We start from the raw sequence: 10690 nt of genomic DNA on the forward strand, positions 1-10690 counted from the left end.
CAGTGAGCCGTGAGCGACAGTCACAGCTCTCTGCAAGGACAGGATCGAGATGTGAGCGACCGACGGTATGTATTCGCTCAATTCCCGATCTATTGAGCCGCCGTGCAACAGTTTCATTGTCACAGGTCGGCTCGAACTATGAGGTTAAGTGATTTTTCACTCACCTCACAGTTCTCCTTTAAGAGTAAGGTGTAATGTGTTTTTCCGATATGTGGCGTTTTCTATATTCCTATACTCCGAGTTTCAACCGAAATTCAGAAAAAATGTAATTGTAGTGTGTCAATCCTCATGAGTTCAGCGTCACCTGTTAAAATTGTTGTTAATAAAATAGTAATAAAATAATGAAATATAGTAAAATGAAATAAAATGAAACCATGATGAAAAATAATACATTTAATGACAAAATTAAAAATAAAAGCAGTAGGATGGGGCAATAAAGCCAACAAAACTCAGACACATTGCAATGAACACGCTGGAGTAACACGAGAAACCACCGAGACAAATGAGGGTTTTAGCTTATGTTAGAGAAGCAGAACTCAATGCAAACAGGAAATTGGTTACAATCCGCACTGGAATATAAGGAAACATAATCAGGAAGTGAACTATTGTTTATTTGCTAATCCCTTACATTCATCTTCTGTACAGGACAGAACCAATTATTAAACAGGAAGTTATCCCGTCACTGGCACGATGATGAAAGCAGCTTTGTATATAAAACGTATCGCACACACCACTCTGTAAAGGAGGCCATTGGACAGAACTTTCTCTTAACCCATTCACTCCTGGCTGACTTGTTTGCTGCGGTAGCTCCTCATCCATGGATCTGGAAGTCTGACATTGCACAGCTGTGAATCCTGCACATACCCTGCCTCCTCTTTACTCTTCAGACTACTAGAAGATACAAACCCAAACTGATCTTCCTTCCACCTAAGTAGCTTTACCTCAGGGGTAGGCAACCTCAGCCCTCCAGCTACGGTGAAACTACAAATTCCATGAGTCACTGCAAGACCGACAGCCACAGACATGACTCACAGAGGCATGATAGGAGTTGGAGTTTTTCCACAGCTGGAGTGCAGAGGTAGCCTACCCCTGCTCTGACAATTCCACATTAAGAGATTTCTGGTAAGTACCTGCCGGCCGGCGTAATAAACGGCCGCCCGGGAGCTCTCTAGATCTGAGCGGGCGTCTTTAGACGTGTTAGGTGAATGATAGGGTCCCTTTAAGACATTTCAAAGCAAACTAAAAGGACTTTTTAATATTTTGCCCAGAGAATACTTCAAAGCTGGTTTGGATGGCGTATTGCATTAAAAAACATCCTTCAGCGCTTTAACTGCATTATGTACAATTTGCGATCATTAATCTACTTACCAGCCCCCAAAGTGCGCCTTCTGTTGTGGCCGCGATGGTCGCAGCCCTTGGAGTGTTGTACATCAAGGCCAGTTCGCCAAAACTGCCGTGATTATCGTATGCGCCCACGCAGCGGGACTGTCCGTCTCGAGCTACGAAAATGTCATACAGCCCTCTGAAAGAAAATTAAAAACAGGCGGCTGTTTACTGGTGACATTTGAAAAATATATGTGCACGTGAATGCTGAGACACATAAGCACAACAGGTTCTTTCATTATGAAAGAACCCCCCCCAAGAAATACTTGTTCTGGCTGCTAGACCAGAAGTACCACACAGAGATACGACTCAAATCAAACGTTTAATTTCCTAAGATGGTTACAAGGGAAATGAAATGACATTTTGCTCTAACATTGCTATACATGGCAGTCAGAAGGTGGGGGCTCAGTATGTATTCTTAAAGGGGAACTTCACCCTCATCTTTAAAATGACAACACCTTTATAAATGATTATGAACGGCAATATACAGATACTTCTAGATGATTGTTGGCTTTTTATTCCTTGCATTCCTTATTTCTCTTTTCCTCTCACAGTTGACTAAGGGCAGATTCATCCATCTCCCTTTACTTCCTGGAATTCTGGCACATGTGACCATGTACATCATCTTAGGGGAGGAAAATGTCTTTCCCTGAGATCTCGTGAGATTACAGATGAGATTTCCCAGCAATGCTCTGCTGATGTAACCTTCCCAGGATGCAATGTTTGGGCACAGACTGCATCACTAATGCCCAAGAGGACCAGGAAGTGGAAAGCAATAAGTGTAAGAAAAATATGTTTGTTTAACTCCTAAATGTAAGATGTAGGGCTGCAACTATTTTCATAATCGATTAGTTGGCCAATTATTGTTTTTTGATTAAGCGAAAAAATAAATACCATCCTTAAAATAAAATACAAATGCCGTGTTACAAAGTTTACTTCAGAATAAAACTGCATGCACAATTTTTTGCAATCGCACGGTATTGCGGTACCTTGAGTTTCAGTGCTGGCGATCACACTGTGGGTGGGAGGCGTGTTTGGGGTGCACACTGAAATGAATGGCACTGCAACACACCTCCCGCGGCAGGTAGTGAGTAGCCAGCCTGCTATTGGCCATTTAAAACTGCAATAGCGGGCTGGCTTGGGGGAGAGAGCTAGGGAATCCAACCAACTAATCGATGATGAAAATAGTTGACAACTAATATTATTGATTAGTTGTCACAGTTGGCTGGAGTTAAGCTTTGAAGCTGAGACACCGAGGGTAGTCCCAAGTGGGGTCTGCCAGTATTTGTCAGGCTGAAACTGAAAAGGACTTTCACACCTTTCATAACTTTTTTTAATAAATAAATTGTATTGTAAGCACACGGCGCTTAAATAGCTTCAGCCCGGGAATGACTGCTGCCAGTGGTAAGATTCCGCAGACGGCAGCTGAAAGTAAATACAGCAGGTAGTGAATAGCCAGCCTGCTATTGGCCATTTCAAACTGCAATTGGCTATTGCACCCGCCCACTGCATGCTGTGCCCTCCTCCCAGTGTGGAGGAGAGAACTAGGGGATCCAACCAACTAATCGTTGATGAAAATAGTTGACAATATTATTGATTAGTTGGTTGCAGCCCTAGTAGTGGTGCTGCATGCTGATGTGACTGAAAGGGGTAAAGGTCCGCTTTAAGACACACCAACTGATCTCCCATTACACATCAGAGAACACTAATGCAAAGACTTAAATACATGGACGCTTACTGGAGCGTCTTTGTTTACAACCCAGAGGAACCATACCAGCAGTGTAACAGGTTAAAAACTCAAACTCTAGCCAAAGCGCTTTGATTGATCAGTTTAGAGCCTCTGTCAAGATTTCTATCACGGTCTGTGTACCCATCGAGAATTCCCCACTTCCTGTTAGAGTGATGGGAAATCCCTCCAAAGGAGACACAAAATGTTTAGTGAATAGGGAAGGGTCAGAACTTCGGATCCTTCCGGACTCATTGATGACCGCTCCCTTCACTTCCTGTCCTGTTGTCACAGTTGGCTGGAGTTAAGCTTTGAAGCAGAGACACTGAGGGTACTCCCAAGTGGGGTCTGTCAGCATTCCAAAAGGCACCGACTGATTAGCCAGCACAGAAGACCTAAAGCTGATCTTCAAGCAGATATAAAACACAAATGAATGCACCTCTGTAAATCAGTAACACATCAGTAAATGTATGTTTCTAAATGCAAACACTAAAAGTATCTGAAGATTCCTGGTATCAGCCTATTGCATTCCCTGTAATACACAGCAGGGCTGGAGTGTGAGGGGAAGTAATAGTAAAAAGCAGCCAGTTAATTTACAGACAAAGCATGCTGATAGGAAGAGAAAGCAGTGACAGATAAGCTCATCACAGTGCTACTTCTCCTTTCACTGTCCAGTCACAGGCTGGGGGTGGGTCCAGGATGAGTTGTGCTCAGAGGATGTGGGCTGAATGATGCTGGCCATGAGACTGAGGACATCTAACAGCAGGTAAACACTGCAGGGGAATCTGGATTGAAGCTGAATTTTGCAGCAAAAACTGGTTTTCGTTATTTTATCTCAACACTGGAAAAACAAAAAATGGCCAGCACAGCCCTAACGCATCTATTGTGAATTCACCCTTAGGCTGGGTTCACACCTAGGTGTAGATTACAGAATGTACCTCCTGCAGAGCTTTTATTTAACATTTTGTGGAGTTCTTCTTTAAGGCCTCATTCGCACTGCGCTAACTCGGGGCGTGCATGCCCATAAAGGGCCGTTCACGGGAGGGACAGGTGCTGTGCGTAGCAGCCTGTTCTTCCCTATGGGAGGGTGCGGTCGTACGCTGTCATATGCACACACGAACTGCACATGCGTATGGGTCCCGTTGTCTGTACTCGGACGCAGATAGGATGGATCCTGTCTGCGTCCGAGTGCGGACACCCGGACCCGCACGGATGTGCAGTTCGTGTGTGCATATGACAGCGTACAGCGGCGTCCTCCCATAGGGAAGAACAGGCTGCTGCACGCAATCACACGCAGCACCTGTCCTTCCAGGAACCTCCCGATACAAGCATGCACCAACACTGCCTATGGGTATGTCCATTGATTGCACAGTTCATGATACAAACATGTGGAATGTTGTAAAATGCTGTGAAACAACGTATACCTTTTAGTCCTGCTGTATGAAGGGACAGGTTTTAAATCCGCATGCTTTCAGGCATCCGAGCACAAAATTACTTTGTAACATCCACATCTATTTGTTAAATGTAACAAGGCAAAACCAAGCTAGGCAATGGGCCAGATAAACTATTGTTGGATGCGCCTAATAACAGCTTAATTTGAAGCGTTTAAAAAGGTGATTAATGTACCAATTGTTTTGAGGGGGTTTTTTTTACAACGGTTTGCACAAGTCGTCTTACAATCTGCGCCAAATAAATGTTCAGAAAATGAGATGGTCAATATTTGGCACAACAGAGGTGTGCAGTAGTGCAGGGAATTGTGGCATGTACTGTACATATTCTACTATGCTATACACCAGGGCTCAAAATTTCCACTCGCCAGCTTGCATTTGGCGAGTGGAAATAAAGAGAGGGCGAGTGGAAATTCAGTCAGGCACGCGGTCACGGATCGCGTACCTGACTATGAGAGCAGCTGCTCCTTGCTGTGCTGTCCCTGGCTCCGTTACTTTCGATCGATCACCGGAGCTCTGACAGTTCTGAGCCCCGTTCGCAAGGATGGATTAGTACTGCAGAGAACGGAGCTCAGAACTGCAGAGCTCCGGCCGAAAAGTAACGGAGCCAGGGACAGCACAGCAAGGAGCAGCTGCTCTCATAGTCAGGTACGCGATCCCGGTCCGTACCTGACTTAATCACGAGGGATCAGATTCGTGCCTACTCACTGCATAACGGCAAGCAGGTGAGGGGGCTCTTTTATTTGATGTGGGACATGGGTCTCAAACTCAATCTACTCGGGGGCCACTGGACACTTTTTAATCCCTTGGGGCCGCTACTATATACGTTACCAGTGTTAATGTCTGCACATGTTACAAGCGGCAACTGTCACCCATTCAAGTTATTGATCAGGTGACAGCTGCTGCATGTAAACAAATGCACACCGCGTGTAATAATATGTGAAAGGATTACATGCAGTTAGGATCAATCACCATCTCCCCCCCAGCACACATTAAACTTCACCCCCTCCCTCTCAAGCCCCAAGCACACATTAATAAAGTTCTCCCCTCCCTCCTTACCTTCCAAGCCCCCTCACCTGCATGCATCTTTACAGGCAGGAGGCACATCATTCCCTGGTGATCTAGTGGTGATTAGCAAGGTCTAGTGCAGACCTTACTAATCATTCTTCGGTCGGAGCTCAATACAGTCAGAGCTCCGGCCGGAGCTGACAGGAGCAGCTCTGCACCGACAGAGATGCAGACCTCGTAGCTGCTCCTGCAAGTCAGGCACGCGGTCCGTGACCGTGTGCCTGACTTGCCAGCTGGCTGCCGGCCACATAGTACCGGCTCGCGGGCCGGAGTTGGCCCACGGGCCGGTACTTGGAGACCCCTGCTATACAACAGAATAGTTTATATGACAAGCAATAAGCAAAAATTAGATGCAACATAAGACAATTTGCATTCCTCAACACCAGAAATCTTAGTTTATGTGGCATGCTGTGTTCAGAATATTGAGCATTCATTTATCAACAGTCAGGACAAAAAAGGAAAAAAAGCAATGTTATGCTAAATATTTGCTCATCTTGCATACGTCCGGACACATCTACAGACACATAAGAACCTGAAGAAATATCTAAGCTTAAACATAGAGGAGGTAGCCGAGCGCTTCCTGCACATCCCCGCAGCAGAGGGGTGGGTTTCCACAGAGCAGATGATCATTAAATCCCAGCTGCACAAAGCCTTAAAATTACTAGTTTTCCTACTGGAAACACCACAATACAATATAATCAGACACAATCTGCAAGAACGTTTGCTGCAGAGAGTGAACCTCCAGCAAAGCAGCTCAGCGCCATGAATGTCAAAGCTAGTTCCATAGTTAGGCTGAAAAAAAGACACGTCCAGCGAGTTCAACCTATAGAGATTTTAAAAAAAAGAAAAGCCTAAACCGAATGCTATGCCCACAGCTACCCCCTTCATCCAGAGGAAGGCAAAAAAAAACACTATAAAGCATGGCTCAATTTGCTCCAACAGGGGGGGGAAAAAATTCCTTCCTGATCCCAAAAGGCAATCGGATATTCCCGGGATCAACAATCTCTGATGCCTAATATACTTATAATAACTCAATATCCAGTAATAGTCTGTGCATTCAAGAATACATCCAGATGTTTTTTTAAACAATTAACCGAGCTAGCTAGAACTAGCTCCTGGGGGAGTCTATTCCACATTTTCACATCTCTGAATGTGAAGAATCCTTTCCGTATGCAAAGGTTAAACCTCTTTTCCTCCAGATGCAGAGTGCCCTCTTGTCCTTTGCAGTGACCTTAATGTGAATAATTTGGCACCAAACTCTTTATATGGACCATTTATGTATTTATACATAGTGATCATGTCCCCCTTTGATCGTCTCTCCTCCAGAGAGAACAATTTCAGGTCAGCTAATCTTTCCTCATAGCCGAGCTCCCCCATGCCTCCCGCATTTGTTGGGATGAAAACATGCAGTTCTGTTGCACAGACCCAAATGCCACATAAAGGGAGATTTCTGCCAGCCATGTTTAGATAAGATCAGAACAGAACAGAGAGTTCTCTGCAGAAGCACACAAGTTACATCGAGCCCTCAAATTTAATTAGAAAATCATTTCCATGATGGGTAATGATCATAGGGCTTTTCCCGATATCCATCAACCTGCCTATATATAGGGGGGGCTGCAGGAAGCAAACCAGATTTGGCTATGGTATGTAGACATTTGATGTGCAACTGTTCTTTTTAGTGCAGTTAACACTTATTGGGTTGCATTGGCCACCACCCAGCCAGAAACCTCCCTCCCCTGCCTGGCACGTCTTACATTACCCTCATGGCAGCATGGCCTCCTCAGCACCAGCCAGACACGGTTCTGAAATACCAATGGGTTTCATGCATAGACATTGTGGCATGCATGCACAGGAGGAGTTGATCCCAATAGAGATTTTGAGAAGGCTTGTGCACCAAGGACAGTGACGATCTGGGAAAAGAGGACCTATCGGGTTGCTTTGGCCACCGCCCTGTCAGACCTAACCCGAAATCTTCTACTAATCTATCCTGGCTTTATCAAGATCTTGGCTGCACAGTCTCCACGGCACCAGCCAGACAACATTCAAAATCATCAATGGGTTCTATGCATGCACACTGCAATCTTATTCTATGCCCACAGGGAGTGACTGAATAGGAGGAGTCAAAGCAATAATAATAATAATAATAATAATAATACAAAACGTTTAACTGCACTGGTATTCTTTAATAAAATCAAAACCTGGGTTGATAATAGTTCAAACTAGTAAATAGTTCTATCAAAAATGATCTTTTAATGATCTTTTAATAAAGTGAATTATATCTATAACCAGTTGGAGTTCACAACCATTGCAGGATTTCCTTAAGAATCCAGGCAGAAATTTTATCTCTTGCACTGCAAGGGTTAACCGCTTGTTTTTGCCTTTATACTCACCTAGTCCTCACAGCCGACCGGCTCTTAGACTGATCCCTGGAGCGTCTCTCCCCCTCCGTTGCAGCAGTCTAGGAATCCTTGAATCATCACGTCCAATACAGTGTACAGGACGTGAGAACACCGAGGATCATACCATCGCTGCAGTAGGGGAGGAAAGAGGCTGGAGGTAGTGCTGCCGCCGGCTCCGGGGATCGGGTAAATATTTTTTTTACACTAGGCAAAAATGAGCAGAGCAAGGGTTAATAAAAATTTGCCCGGAGATCTTTAACAATTGAACACGATTGATCTACCATACATGGCCACTCTAATAAGCGCCCCAATTTCTGGAAACACCACATTCAGCAAGGCATTTCCAGGTCTTGTGCATGTTTGGGACCCCTATGTCTGTGATCCCATCCAGCTGAGTGACAGTTTTGCAAAAATTTGCTCCATATTGAACACACACATAAGAACTGCTCACAAGGTACTTCTGTTCTTGCAGTGCTACGTCTGTTGATAAGCAGGGAAATTTACATATCAAGCTATGATCTAAGCCAATCTGCATAAAAACAATGTAACACGGTCTCTGCACGGCTTCTCTTTTTGCACCTTATCTGGGGAAAAAAATACATCTCACTCCACATTCATTTAACTGTTTAATAAGCAGCAAAAATAATGGCAGCCATAAAGCAATTTGCTCACATTCTAAAATAAAAAGGCAAAGCAGCGAGAATGTCACAAATGATATTTACCGTTCAACAACATAGAAGTTATCCCCGTCATCGCCCTGGTCAATGACGTGTTCCTGAGGTTGTACTCTCCGTTCAAACATTGCATCAAGAACCTGAGAGAGCTGTTCCTAAAATAAAATAGCAGCAGCAGTGTCAGACTTTGTGAACCATGTTGCATGCATTCATAAACATCATTTCCTCAAGTTGAAATCCAGACTAAATAAATGTATAAGAGCCCCGTGTACTTTTACTTAACGAGTTCTTTGTGCAGTAATCTGTACAGTAATTCAACATGACAACGTGTACTTTGCCACTGTCCAAGAACTTCCAGTAATTCAGACCGGTCATGGCTGCTCTCTTGTGCAGGGTGACTGGTCTCGTCTCCACCCCTCCTTTAGCTTTCTGCAGGCAGCCTGCAGTGAGTGGGGCATGCTGGGTCCCTGCCTGCCTCCAATCATCTCCGAACTGGTGCTGACACGGTCCTTCCTTCTAGAGGGGGGCTACTTTTGTTCCCCATGGTCCTTGTGTGTATGTAAAGTAGTCACCGCTCCTAGCTCGCTCCCGGGATTGACTACAATCTCGCGTTTAGTTTACTAATTTGTAGGGATTCACCACTAGTATGGGTGACAATAACGTGTATTTGGGCGAGTACTCGTCCAAATAGTCCAATACTTACCCCCGATACCAGAACTTCCGGTGAGGGAGATTTCCTCTGATCGGCAGTGCTGCAAGGTAACATGAAGCAGGCTTCCTGGCCAATCAGGACGCTGGGCAGCAGGTAATGACACGTCTTTCGGCTTCCTGATTGGCGGGGAAGGCGGCTCCATTCTGTTTGGCCAGCACAGTGCCGATTGGCTGGGAAGCTGGCTTCCTGGCCAATCAGCATGAAGCCAGCGTCCTGGGCATTTCCTGGAGCACAGGAAGCCGGCTCCATGCTAGCGGAAGTGCAGGTATCGGTAAATGTAAATATCAGTACTCTTACTTGATACTGAAGAACCACTAACGGTGCATCCCTACTAATTTGCATTGAGATTGCAGACCATCACAGGAGCGAGCTTGGAGCGGTGACTACTTTACAACACACACAGGGTCCATGGGGAACACAAGTAGTCACCCTCCAGAAGGAAGGACAGTTTCAGCACCAATTCAGAGATGATTTGAGGATCTACAGCCGAGTGATACACAAATAAGATACATTTGTTGTTAATAGTTCAGGTACCTGAATGTAATTTTTAGATTTAACGTCTGAGTTTAGTGTCACTTTAAAAAACAAACAGTTCACCAGAATAACATACAAAATATAATCACTGATCCAAAGATATCAACATAGCTATAAAAGTACAGCCACTATGTGGACAAAGATCTGGTGGTGGGGAAAGATGTTTCTGCACAGAACCTACTTCCCATAAAGTAATCACATTAAAGGGCACAGCAAGCATTCTTCAATAAGCTTCTTTTAGCCGCTGGCTGAACGTTGATCCTCGTACAACTCCCGACTCAAACCTGTGCTTTGTACATGAAAGGCAACGCAACAGGTCCACTTTAATTCCCCACCCCCCACCCCAACAGAACACTCAACTTTTCTTTGCCTTCCCCACAACCCCATTCATCAGCCAAGAACAGAGAGATAGAGTAACGGAGACTGGGAAGCAGCAATCGGGAGACTCTAACAGAGCAAGGCTTCCTGGTATGGGGAAGTAGGTGGCCTCCCGCACAGGGCACTAGGCATAGGCCCGAGTGGCAGCCGATTTCATGATGCACAGTCACTTTCCTTGATTAAGCAGGTGACCGTGTCCCTTTAATGTAGGTTAATCTAAGTCTCACACCTTTAAAGCTGAAGTTTAATTACCTTTTTTTTTTATTTGCAGCCCAGGAGACACAACTCGCCACCAATGAGGTACTTATGTCCCTTATACTGGTAGCTGCTGCTCATGGCAGAAATCCCCTCGAGTGTCACCAGATACC

At 45.0% G+C, this 10690-nt stretch overlaps 1 protein-coding gene across 3 annotated transcripts in view; it reads right to left on the reverse strand.

The window, feature by feature from the left end:
• PRKAR2A (protein kinase cAMP-dependent type II regulatory subunit alpha) overlaps window positions 1-10690 on the reverse strand; it is a 66896-nt gene that overhangs the window by 6986 nt on the left and 49220 nt on the right. For all 3 annotated transcript variants that reach the window (XM_018576131.1, XM_018576130.1, XM_018576129.1), the window contains 2 exons: window positions 8747-8853; window positions 1369-1522 (listed from right to left, as the gene is read on the reverse strand). In XM_018576131.1, the coding sequence (XP_018431633.1) occupies window positions 1369-1522; window positions 8747-8853 (261 nt within the window). The remainder of the gene's footprint in view (window positions 1-1368; window positions 1523-8746; window positions 8854-10690) is intronic.

Source organism: Nanorana parkeri, unplaced genomic scaffold (genome assembly GCF_000935625.1).
Source record: "Nanorana parkeri isolate BGI_ZX_2015 unplaced genomic scaffold, ASM93562v1 scaffold56, whole genome shotgun sequence".
NCBI lineage: Eukaryota > Metazoa > Chordata > Amphibia > Anura > Dicroglossidae > Nanorana > Nanorana parkeri.